The sequence below is a fragment of the Parasteatoda tepidariorum genome, chromosome 7 (genome assembly GCF_982258835.1).
Source record: "Parasteatoda tepidariorum strain Cologne lab strain chromosome 7, Ptep-v5.0, whole genome shotgun sequence".
NCBI classification, from domain to species: domain Eukaryota; kingdom Metazoa; phylum Arthropoda; class Arachnida; order Araneae; family Theridiidae; genus Parasteatoda; species Parasteatoda tepidariorum.
In genome coordinates this window covers 38,668,669-38,682,253 of record NC_141761.1, presented here as the reverse complement: position 1 = coordinate 38,682,253, position 13,585 = coordinate 38,668,669, and the positions used below count along the sequence as shown (strand labels likewise).

At 28.9% G+C, this 13,585-nt stretch overlaps 1 protein-coding gene across 4 annotated transcripts in view; it reads right to left on the bottom strand.

Annotated features, from left to right (window-relative positions):
* LOC107447053 (glycine receptor subunit alpha-2) overlaps positions 1–13,585 on the bottom strand; it is a 31,832-nt gene that overhangs the window by 16,669 nt on the left and 1,578 nt on the right. For 3 of the 4 annotated variants that reach the window (XM_071183568.2, XM_071183567.2, XM_071183570.2), the window contains exons 2-4: positions 9,841–9,917; positions 4,791–4,861; positions 584–804 (exon numbers count right to left, since the gene is read on the bottom strand). In XM_071183568.2, coding sequence (XP_071039669.2) covers positions 584–804; positions 4,791–4,861; positions 9,841–9,917 — 369 coding nt within the window. The remainder of the gene's footprint in view (positions 1–583; positions 805–4,790; positions 4,862–9,840; positions 9,918–13,585) is intronic. The other variant, XM_071183569.2, reaches the window with a different exon arrangement.

Here is a 13,585-nt window from a genome sequence, read left to right as displayed (position 1 = left end):
GATAACTAAAAATCTAATCCAAATTTTTGAAAAAGAAAAAAAAATACTTTTCATTATGTCAAAACACAATTATGTGCCGAGTTTCGTGCCTGGGCGAGGCTTCTGGGGCGATATATTGTAATTACAGACAGACAAACAGACACACACACAGCCGCGTTTATTATTATGTATAGAAAACGAGGTTAACCATATGTTTCGAAAAAGTCATTTTTCGCCATGTGGGTCCTAAATTTTACAGTTACTAGTTCCTCTACCAGGCTTGCCAGATTATCTTTTTGTTTAATTTGGTTATTGTTAATAATGCATGGAGATTACTCAGCTTTGCCCCTTTCGTATTAAAAGAAACAAAATAAAATATAAATCAACTTGTACCAAGAAATTACTTACTAATACTTATAAATCATAAACATTCTAAGTAAAATTTTAAAAAAATTAGATTTCATACTTTTCCCGTTTGTCTTTTGATATTGCATGCAAAGCCTAGGTAAAGTGTGAGAAGTTTAAACTTTTTTATACTTTGGCGGTGATTATCGGCATTGTATGCAATGTCGGATTTTCAACTTTGTCGTTAATCTATACATACCTTGCATAATGGTGTAAATAACCATATTTGTGCACTTGAATCACGTCGTTAGGAACTGAAAGTTGATAGATCCATCCCCCTTTAGAGTCTTCAAATATGGTATCTGGCTTCCATATTTTACTGTGTAATTCTCTTGGTATGTGGGAACCTACCTCTATAGAAGAATAATTCAACCTAAGATCTTTCCAATATTCGTTTATATAGAACTGCATTGAGTACTCCTGAAAACAAATTATTCTGATTTTATTATAAGCGGTGAATTAAGACTAATGGTAACCGGCCAACCCCCGAAGGAGTTAGCGGATAAGGGTTTCACCCGTTGTCACGTGAACTAAACACTGCAAAACTACAGAAACGTAAAATCAAAACTAAAAAGATTGATACACATAGGAAAAGTCCCAAAATCGAAAAGATGATAAAAAATAAAACAGAACATCTAAGTGAATAAAATTAACCAACAATGAAAGTGTCAAAAATACTGGTAAAAACATATAAAAGTAAGGTCAGGTAAAACTTCAAATAGTAAAAATATGAAAAATCACATTAAATGCAAATAAGACTAAAATCAGATTAATAGAATAATTAAAATAGTCGACTAAAAGTTCAAGTGTTCCCCTTTAAGGCTAAGTGCCTCTAAGATTAAAAATTAACCTAACCTAAACCTAAGTTTCTCTAAAAAGGATAAACACTCAAAGATGACACCAGGTAAGACAGAGGGTGCTGAAATTCACCAAGACCAAGATTTCATTTCGAATGTTCTATGTACAGGGTGTCTATAAAAGAACTCCGGGGTTTTAAAAATTTATATCTCACTAACTATAAAAGATAGCAAAATTTAGTCGATTTCTCTGAAAAGAGTAGCTCAAAAAATTTTACTCATACCAATTGGGAATGTTTGCATCAACTGTTGGCGGCGCTGCAGGGCGTTGACCTTGAAATGACGTCGCGAAATTTGAAATGATGGCGACTCCGCAACAAAAGGCTCAATGTGTTATTTGGCTCATAGAAACGAAGTCTTTAGTTACCGTACAAAGAAACTTTCGACGTAACTATGGTGTTAACCCGCCTTCTGACAAAACCATTCGTCAATGGTTCAGTGCATTTAAGGAAACAGGAAGTGTTTTGAAGCAAAAGTCGCCGGGTAGGCCGAGTGTGTCTCAAGAGAAAGTGGACAGAATCCGAGCTTCATGCCTTCGAAGCCCTAAGAAATCGTTGACAAGATGCAGCCTGGAGTTGGGGTTACCAAGATCTCAGGGAACGAATAGTCAATTGTGTGGCAACCGTCCCCCCAGACATGCTCGCCAGGACATGGGAAGAGGTAGAATACCGTTTAGACGTCTGCCGTGCCACTAACGGGGCTCATATAGAACTTTACTAAGTGTTAAAAAAAACTTGATAATGTAAGCTTTTCAGTCATGTATAAAACATGTATGTATGTTTTTCATTTCATTAAAATATTTTGCCTCGAAACCCCGGAGTTCTTTTATAGACACCCTGTATAATGAAGATGTCAGTTCAAGGGGAACAGTGAATTAAAAAAAAATCATTCCAACTTCTGATTCTGTTAAGGTAAAATATTTCGGGGACAGAGATTGAATTATTAAACGAAACTCAAATAGTTTATTACATAGAAATAAGTTTTTTAATTTTAATTTTTTAATAATTTTTTAATTTTTTTTTTTTTTTTTGAAGTTATCAACAGATGGTCGCATAAATCATAGGTAAATAGTAAGTATCTTTCCACTGACATTTAAAAAGTAAAGAAGTTTGTGGAATGTATACTTCCCGCAGCCTTACCAAGGTTTCAAATGCTATAAAATATAAAATTGTTCTTTGAAATTAAAAAACTGGAAGGGGGCTAAAATTGAAAAACGTACAGAATAAAGCAGTTTCTTGTAGAAGCAATGTTTTTTACCCCCCGCTGTTTTATTAATTCAAAATGTTTGTTCGCTAAAAGAAAAACATTAATTATTGCTTAACATTTAAATTCCAATCACTATTCGGTTATGATAATATTCAGAGTATACAAAAAGGGATGGATTTATTTACCCTAAAAATTTAAAATAAATTTTTAATTTTAAAAAAATTATATGCATGGTGAACTAATGTAATTGATCTTAACGCAATATGATATGAATTTGAATAAAACCTGAATAAGATAAGTAGGTCATTATTTTTACAAAAATGACATAGTGCCAATCAAATGCCATTCGACTGTCAAAACTGATTTGATCAACATTTGTTGTTAGAACATCTGAAACGCCTCTTGACCTAGGTTCAAAGTCACATCTAAGAACAGTTAAGAGCTTTTGGGCCATCTTATTTGTAATAATTAGAAAAAATTTATATAATCCCTTCAGACTCAGTTTTATTACGAGCGCTAAAATAGTTTAAAAAAATATTATTATCTAAGCACGTTCATCTAGTATATATCTAATTAATTTAAATTCTTAATTTGTTACAGAAGGTGAAAGTAACTTTATTTCTCAGTTTTTTTTCCTGCATTAACAACAACTGGTTTGTTATGCTGGAAAATTCTACGTCCATTGCTGTTTATTGTTGGCAAGGAAAAGACAAATTCATTACAGCCTAATGAAAGATATTTATTCTAGAAAATACTAAAATTTGTTTTTTATAATATTGTTGAAGGCAAAATACTTGCTTTATTTATTTAAAAAAACACATTTATGTAATTTTTTTTAGCAATTCTAAGACTTTCCAACTTTTGAAACAAGTATTTATACCTAAAAATACCAATGTTAATCATGTTTACATAACTTATTTTCATGTAACCAGTAAATTATATATCACTATCTTCACTTAATGAGTAACAGTGTAGTAGTTTAGCTATTTAAAATATATCTGTCACTTATTATGTTGATCTTTTTTTTTTCTTTTCAGGGAAGAATTAATAAAATGTTCTAATAAAAATAATGGTTATTTCTTTTGATTTTCATTCAAAATTATAGCATTTTCATGCATTATAGAAAAATGATTTTTCACTCATTTTTATTTAAATAGAATGAAATAATATCAGATCATTTAATACATACATTTTTGTTGCACATTTATATCACATATTATGTACGTTTTTAATTAAGTAGTCAAAATAAGAGAGATGGATAAATTAAATAATAAAAAATGCATTACATTTTATTATAGATTTCATTTTATTTATTTAGCACTTTTTTCTCAGGTATCTTATTTGTTCTAATAAATAATTTCATATTTGAAGCAAAATTTGTAAAATAATTCATATAAGAATTAAAAGTGTTATTTTATTTTAGAGAGAATGTTGATAAATATATATTTCCTAACGTTTAAAATATGTTGCCCTGAAAAGGAATTTTTCTTACGAACTATAATTTAGTAAACGTACTTCTCTTGAAAAAATAATATTTCTATTTTGATAAATTATTCATTAATGTTACATCATAAATTTTCGATATAGTTAATTTTCATATATACGTTCAAATCTTAAAACTGTAAACAAAATGTCATAAGACATTTCAAGTTCGAAATTTTATAATATCTCTCTGATCTTGGAAAAATTCCTCTCTCTCTATGAGCATGCGTAAAGCATTTATACACGTGCTAACTACACTTGCAGGTTTTGTCTGATTTTATATGTTTTTTAATTGAATAGAACTGTGAATTAGCTAAAATTGCTAATATCTTTTAAGTACTTTAAAGGAAAATAATCCTCCCCAGTTTAATTGATGACAGTGACTTATGAGAAAAATTAATTTTCGAATGACTATGTCGAACAAATCATTTGAAATGTTTTTTAAGATCGGGCCGACAATTCCCCCTTTCAAATTTCGAGACCGTAGCACGAATGGTTCTTAAGTTATAATAGAGACAAACAGGCAGGCTTTTTCTCGTTTTACAGATAGAGAAATGTAACTCTCAGTATATATAAAGCCAATTTAATCGTTATGACAGGAATCTGTGTAATGATGACCAAATACGCTTATGCACTTTGTGCTTGCTGTATATGCAAATTTATCTGCATTTAACTTCATTCCAAGCTATTAAAATCTTTTGGAAACAGATGCAACTCATTTAATGTTAGAAATGCTCCTGTTATCAATAATATTGTTTCCTCTTATATCTAAAATACCCGCAGTATCCTTATTTACTCTTTTGCTTTATCTTTATAAAAATAAAACAAATTAAGTAATGATATTGCGTTAAAGTTACTCACCATTCGTTCTTCGGTTATTTCATCAATATCCATAATATCAAGGCTAAAATAGACAGTTGTTGGTTTACCTTCTAAACACAAGAAATATATTTTAATTCCAAATAGGTTTCATTAAAAACAAATTTAAAAAATAGTAAATAGTAAAAAAAATTTAAACTATATGTTGCATAGGTACATACATCTTCATTGGCAGGGTGAATTATTCCTACTGATGAAGTATAAGAGAGACCTGCTGATGAAGTAGGTACACCTTCATCAGTTATCCTACGGATGATGGTTATGTGACACCAAAACTCATACAGGTTTTAAAAAATTGTAGCATTTGTGAATTTTTAAGTTGTTTTAAATTTAATTTTAGATAATCACTAAGAACTACTCTAGAAATTTTATTCTCAAATAAGTTACTAAATGTCAAGAAATGTGATGGCATATCCAGAGGTTACACACATAATGGTAAAATTTTTTGAACATGTTTAAGCTTTTCACAACACAAAATCATCATTTTAAATTTTAAAAAAAAGAAGTAAAGATGCAATTTATTACAATATAAAATAAGGAAGCCTTTATTTCTTATTTTGATGCATAGTGAAGCATTTGTGAACAGGATTGATCAGCTTAAAAGAATTTTCTTCATAGAACTCCATCAATGGAAAGTTGTTTTGGGTACATAGCAAGAATAATGTCATTCGATGACTCTCTCGAAGTTAATGTACAAGAAATTTTATTCTCACTAGATGCCTAAGCGACTTAAACATGAAGTTCTGTGTGAAAATTGTTTTTAAACTGATCTGTCCTTGGGACAGAGTAGAAATAAATCGGCATTATTTTCTGGTCTGTCCTTGGGACAGAGTAGAAATAAATCGGCATTATTTTCATTCTTACCGATTTCTAGCTGCCATTTTATTTATTTATTTATTTTTTACATGGAGTGCATTACTCATTGATTTTCTCAAAGAAATTAACTTTCAATAGTATGAAACGCTGCGAAACATTCCTTTCAGCTAAAGAATTCCTTTCTTTTAGAAAGTTTTTTTTTTGTATAAAAGTATGCAATTTTTTTAAAAGGAATTATTAAAATAAAAATTTTCTAGGAGAAACTTTGTTTAATAACCGAGTCCTTACCTGATCCCGACAAGTTTAAGCTTTTCATAGCGCAAAAGCACAGTTTGAATGAAATTATTCTTCTGAAAGAAGTTTATAAAATATGTTTTATTTATCTTTAACACATTAGTTTGCATTGATATTTATTATTTATAACAGTTAACACCTGCAAAATTTCTCACTATGAACGAATAATATTTAACGAACCATGCATTCAAAAATTCACTCAATAAAAAGTGCTTTGTGTGTCATACACATTTATGAACATTGGTCTCTGAATATCTTTCAAATGAATATTTAATTTCTCAGGTCTTTGTTGAAAATAAATAAGATGAAAAAAATCGAACTAAATCTAGCGAAACTTTTTTGAAGTAAACATTATAATAAAGCTTAAATGACATTATTTTCTGCACGAAAAATATGGCTTATTTGATAATTTCGTATTGATTCTCATACTTATTTTATTAGAAGATATCTGACTTCAACAAGGCTAACTATAATAACAGGTAATAAATTTTAAAAAAATTACCTTTTATCTTAGCCATGCAACCGCAATAAATTGATAACGTGTGTGATATACTAATATTGTTTGTTTTTTTCAACGAAAAAAATATAGCTAAAAAAAATCCTTTTCAAAAGCTGTCATGCATCATTCTTCATTTTTACATATATTTTATTACGCTTATTGACAAACTAGTAACTTAAAAAATAGTTTAGAACTCAAATCAATTTTCTATCAGTTGTTTCTTTATAAGAAAATATAAAGGTTTGGGACTCAGGTCATAGAGTCGAAATAGAAATACCATTCAGTAAGTCCTGATTTAGAATTCAGCAGGCCGGGACACGTATCTGTCGTGGAGTAATAAAAGAAAAATTTTATCCATTTAAGAAAAATCTTAAAATAGTTGTTAAACAACAAATATAAAATTCAGATTTTATTAAAAGGCGAAACTACAGTTACAGTTTAGTAAACTTTAAAGGTGTTCAACAAGGATTAGGATTTAAAAACACCGAACTGTCTGGCAGAGGATTAGGAATTTCAAAACAGCTCGGTAGTAGGTTAGCAACATCGAAAGCGTCCTATCACTACAAATAAGTGCCAAAGTAATAAATAAACAATTCGAAAGTTATAAGAGGATGTTAGAACTGTCATATTTCATTAATCTTTGGGAGTGTCCGGCAAGTGATTTGCTGCATGTGAACTGTCCGGTTATTTGGGAACCAGAAAAACATGATTAAATAGTTGTCCAAGATACATAAAAAAATTTAACTTTTATAAAATGGTGATATTAGAGAGAGAGATTGTGTACATATTTTCTACTCGTTACTTGCTGAGGACAGCGTGATCCAAGGTTAATAAAAAGCAGAGCACAAAGTAAATTAACAAAATACTCGAAATAACTCTTGATCCTTATGATCGAATTTTTACGTACTAGGACTCAATCTTAATGCTCGAGGGGGTGACCTTAAATATGCTAATAATTAAATGCAGCCGATATTTTAACTTTTGAAATACACTAAAACGTACTTTTTTCGAATAAACGTAACTTTTTTCAACGGATTCGGATTTTTGAATCCATAAATATAGGGGGTAGCCGCAATCTGGGAAATATGGTATACCAATAATTTGGTCAGAAAAGCGGTCTAAAATTTGAACCCCTTAATGTTAATTTTACTTTTTGCGTACTTTACCACAACTGGAGATCTTTTTAAACAAATTGAAAAATTTTTGCACTCAATTATTAAGTTTGTTTATCTAAAGATAATACCATGCAAGAAATAAATTTTCATAAATATTTACTGTTTCTTACAAATTTATTTAATAGCAGTCAAAAAAATTTGAATTATAAGGTATACGATATTTGCATCATTTTAAAGAATGTAATTTTATATAGCGAAATACGAAATTTGAATGAAATCAGTGCAATAGTTCCCGAGAAATCAAATTTTTTAAAAAAATCAGTAAATCAAATTTTGTTTACTTGAAATATAGGATAGGAACTTCTAAATAGTCTTACCACTTCAAATAAGTTCCCAAATAATAAATATAGATTTCAGAATTTATAAAATGACTTAAGAACTGTGACATTTCATTAACCTTTAAGGGTTTCCAGTTTGCAGCATGCGAGCTGACTGGCTGATTGGAAAACTTCTTGATATGGATTTTTAAATAACATACATAAAATTCAGCCCTTTATGAAATGATGTAAATAAGGTCCTATTTCTTAACATTTAGGGGTTTCCAGAAGGTAATTTATAACAAGATAACAATCTGATTAGTTGGAAACATTTTAAAATAGTTTCCTATTAAACATACAAAAATTTCAGATTTTATAAAATAAGTATGGTCCCATTTTGTGCATATTTGCCACCTGTTACCTGCCAAATGAAGCACGGCGCAAGGTGTAGAAAACTTTCAGTATTTAAGCTATGACATAAGTCTGGTTTACACGAGCTCTTGGACTATATCTTCAATAAATATATAATAAAATCAAGAATTTGTGTGTCTGTATACCGTAAGCTCTAAAAATGCGACATTCAACAGGAAGCTAAAGGATTTAAAAAAAAGGAAATTTCTCATTGACTTAGCAGAAACCATTAGTTTAAAACAAATTATAGGCATTTAAGTTTTGTCAGATATTTTAAAGATAACACCAGTGATGTCTGTTAGCTTATACCTGTAATAAAAAAAAGTTGTTTATTGCGTGTTCTGTAACACTTAATTAAATGCCAGGTTATTTGAACGATCAACGTGTTCGCTGTAGCATAGGCTGACTTAATCACCAAATTATAGTAGAATTTCTAAAGTTATGTGAGAACACGTGCATATTTTGTTTATAGTTCTGCTTTTAAAAAGTGAATAGTAAATAATAAAATTAAATCTTTTATAATTAACGACAATTGAAATAAAAAAATAATAAGTTTTGAACTGAAAATTTATTTATTGAGGACAAACATAAAAAAAACACTAATAATATTGTTTATGCCAATGGTAATTAGTTTTGGTTATAATTACTGATACTAAATCCCATCTACTAAAAAACAAAACAAATGGAGAAATGTTGTTACTTTGTTTATTACAGAGCAAACAAATCGGCAAACTAGTATTGACGTTAATGATGCTTAATTAATTTTAGCAATAGGTACTAATTGAAAAAAAAAGTTATAAACTAAAAAAAAAAATAATGCAAAAATATTTACGTACTTGCTATGGGATTCCGTAAAAAATCTCCATTCTTTAATAGCACCAATGATGCTCAACTTTTGTAATAAGCATTACTAGCATCATATGGAGCAGTTTTAATAGGTAGGATACCAAATATGCTTTTATATAGTTACAAAGTACAATTTCATGACGGATTTTTCACACACCCTCGAAGATATATGTACAGGAGAAAGTAGCTAGATTATGGTAAATTATAAATATCATGTGTTGCTTTGTTATGAAGAACTACTAAATTCGTGTTTCTCTTAATCTAATAATGTAAAGCCTCCGAAAAGGGAAAAAATAATATATGTAAATAAAAGAAGTTGGAATTAGCGTTGGTTGTCGGCATTTGTCTTACAGTTTTGTGCTCCATTTTGATTGTTTATTATTGATTTATTGATGCTTATTTTTTTCACCTCGTATGCAGAACGGAAATTCAGCTAGCATCTATTATATTAAAAAAAATCGCTCGGCATCAAGTTTTGCTTTTATCGTACGTAACTATTACACACACATTTATTTTATTATGTATAGGGAAAATGGTCCGAAAGTGACAAAGTAGATGCTTATTAACTTTCTTGGGAATTTTTTTGACATTGAAGTACTTATTCTCTAATATTTTAAAAAATTGAAATCGGTTGCAATTATGTAAATCCATAGAAAGCTGCATGCTTGAAGCAGAAACAAGGCTTTATGATTGCTTTTAAAGCGAAAGCAAAATTAGAGAATTCAATTACTCACCATCTTGATTAGGGTGATTATTTTTATTATAACCTGGAAGGATTAGGTAGTTTTCTTTCTCTTCACAGCTACACTGGCTAAAAAAAAGAACAATATACCGCATTTGCTCTAAGTTTCGAATTCTTATGAGAATTAGTTCCACATAAAAAGTTGGACAATAAATTTTAGCTATATCATGTTAGCTATATCATAAATTTTAGCTATATTTAGCTATATCTATATTTAGCTATATCATGAAAAAACTCAGAATAAATGTATCATTTTAATTGGATAAAATAGATATTATAAAATTAACAAGAGAATGTGAAACTTTCTTTACCTAGAGCAACTATCCATCAATGCTCATATCTTTTTAGGAACAGTTCTAGAATCATTTAGAATCTCCTAGAATATTTCTTCACAAAGAATTATTTTTTCGATATATACTCAAAATATATTCTTATTCACTTCTTTTAAATTGCATCAATGGTATCAAGAATTCATTTGCTAATGGGATCTTTTTTTAATTTCTAATTCAACTCAAAAGCAGTTTTTTGCGACGCCACGAAGAAATTTTCAAAATTAAAAAATGTGGTATGAAAAATTGCGACTTACGAATTAAATAGTTAAGAGGAGGTATACTGTGGGAGAAACCCTTCGTGCATAGTTCTGCCTTAGCTATATTTATTCAAAATTTTATGTATCGAAAAAAAAACGTTTTCTGATAAACCAAAAGTAAACAATAAAATTTCAAATAAAATTCAAAATACCAAATAACAAAATATAAAATAATAACTTCAACTCTCCATGACAACTGCGCCTCACCTTAATTTTAATTTCTATCTTCAATTTTGTTTTGTGCATTAAGAGTTCATGCTTTAATTATAATCTTTATACTACTTTAATAAAACTTTTAAAAAGAAAACTTTGGATGAAATGCTCTCTATCATTTTTAAAAGCAACCATTTTCATCGTCACGTGTCTACTACTTTTCTTGATAAGATTTTAAAAAATAATAAAAAAATAAACTTGTAAACAGAATATAGAAATTCCGGAAAAGATGCACCAACTGCGACTATCACTTTTCTATTTGTTTATAAAACGAAAAGTTTTGGGAAATTTATTATAACAGAATAAAAATATTATAAATGTTAATAAGATGGAAAGTTTCTTTCTTTCCTGAATATAAGTGGAGGGAAAATTTTCCATTATGATTTTTTTATCCCTTAGAATTGCCTTAAAATCTTATTATTCAATTTCATAAATTTTGGGGAAAATAAAGGGTAGATACTAAGTTCGAATTTAGTAAGTTTGATATGATAGAAATTTCATTACTGATCTTGTGGTCAGTAATTTGATAATTAAAATAAGCTTTTCTGTATTTAAACAAAGAAATACTATTTTTTCTATGAAGAAATTAAAGTATTGGTTTTTAAGCAGGTAAAGAAATTGTAGTAAACATCTCTTCGAAAATGATTTATGATTTACACTTTTGTAAATCACATTATAATAATAGATATAATTTTCGACGCACAACTTTTTGTGATACGATTACCTCAAACAAAAACATAAAATAAAAACACATTAATCTTACAATTGTTTGCTTTTGTTATGACAAACATTTTTTCCATCTTTCTAATAAATGTTTACTAGAAAGGTTTGTCATTGTATAACAATCCATTAAATAAGATAAATACAAATATTTACGTCCGTGTAAACAAGTGCGCCTTTACTAGAAAAACTTACAAGCCTTACTCTTCTGAAAACACGCACATCTGAAATTTTGTTTATATATATATATATATATTAGGATAACATCACGCTGTGTATTTAAAAATGGCGAATCTAGTATTTAATTCATGCTTGTATAATGTTCAATACAAAAAGTATTAGGTAAAATAAATATAAATGAGGAAGTACAAGTTACAAACCGATAGCTTTGTAGCACGATTTCTGATAATTGATTACAGATACGGACATGTATGAAACAATATGCCATAAACATATTACTGCTTTGTGTTATTTCAAATGTCAATCATTTTCGATAATTAATTTATTTTGATTTAAAATTAAAAAACATTTGCAACTTTTTTTTGCTTCAGGAAATTTTTAATTGAAAGTTTTAATTTGAGTCCAAAACCGAAATTGACAAAAAAAAATTCTGTAGCCCTAACTATAAAAAATATTATTTGTAAAAAATTCAATATCTTTTTTATTTCCAATGGCAGATTATAGACAGTAACAGCATACATAAACATCTAAAAATAAGAACAGAAGCAAAAGATGCTGCAACAAGGTCTATTAATCACAACATGTCTCTAGCTTCCCATTAAAATTCAATATTATATGCAGAAAACTCAAATCTGAAGTATAAATAATGATAAATAAATATAATATATCACTTAAAATGGTCCGAAATTAACCATTATTGAAACCAGCTTACATTACAAAGCCATAAATAAAAAGACAAATTTTAAGTTTTGGATACTGTAGAAAACCTAAAAAAGATTAAAAAAGGTATTTATTTAGAAAAAAAATATGTTTTCATTTGCGCCAAGTGAAAGTAAATCAAACAAAAAAAACTTGCTGCTTTTTAATCTTCAGCGTCAATCGCACTATTAATATGCTTTTAAATTTCGCATATGCTTTCGTATCAGATCTTTCGCATCAGATCTCTAGTTTGGTACTGTACCAGCTGTACTGTACCAGCTCTCTATTTTTTTCTCTATCCACTATTTGCCATCCACAAACATAACATAACGTGCATTTTTAGTTTTGTAATTTCTTCACTTAAATAAACTTTAATTAGTTTCGATACAGCATTTTTACACTAGAAAAAAGGAAAAAAGTGAGGGTCTTAATGTGTCTTGATGAACCCTGTATACCTGGCTGTGATGAATTTAGCAATCATAATCCTTTCATCAGTTAGAAATGGAAGGAAATTTGTTTTCGTTATTTGTACTATCAGTTTCAGCTAGAATGATATAATAATTCAGAAATTGATCGAAGGAACTGTTTCCGTGAATAGTTTTTAATTTACTCTAAAACTTAAAATGGTCTATCAAGCATGAATAAATGTTTATCTGACCATGAATACCGAGTGAAATTGGGCGAGTCTGTGTAATTGGTTCAAGCTAAGGAAAATTAATAACCGGATCTGGATAGCCAAAACGGAGTACTAAAATTTGCTATCCAGGTATAACCAAATTTACATTAGCTGATTACTACCCGGATCCGGCTAGCGAAGTTCAGTACTCGGTTCTGGATATCCAGACCCTGTTATAAATGCTTGGGTACCCAGACTCGATGGTTATTTTTCTTTCACTTGTACCGGTTACACAGACCTGTTGAATTTCACCAAGTACAGAAATCGTTAGCCGGATCCGGGTAATAATCAGGTAATATAATTATGTCTAAATTTATCTGATTACAATGTAGTTGCCGAGTACGTGATATATTCATAATAGAATGTCTACTTTCCAAATTCACTAAATATACAATCATACAAACTAAACAAAAATTACTAACTTAAATGACAAACTTAATACAAACAACAGCAATCAAAACCATACAAACTGAACATTCAAATTACTTATTTCAATTAACTATTTATATTTTTAATACTTATTGACCACAGATAGAAAGTGCACGAACAGAAATGATAGTGATTAGAATGAGCACAAAGAAGCAAAGTTTTTTTTTGCAATCAATAATTAAGTCAGCAATTAGTGCATAAAAAACAAGCACATGAATTAAAAATATCAAT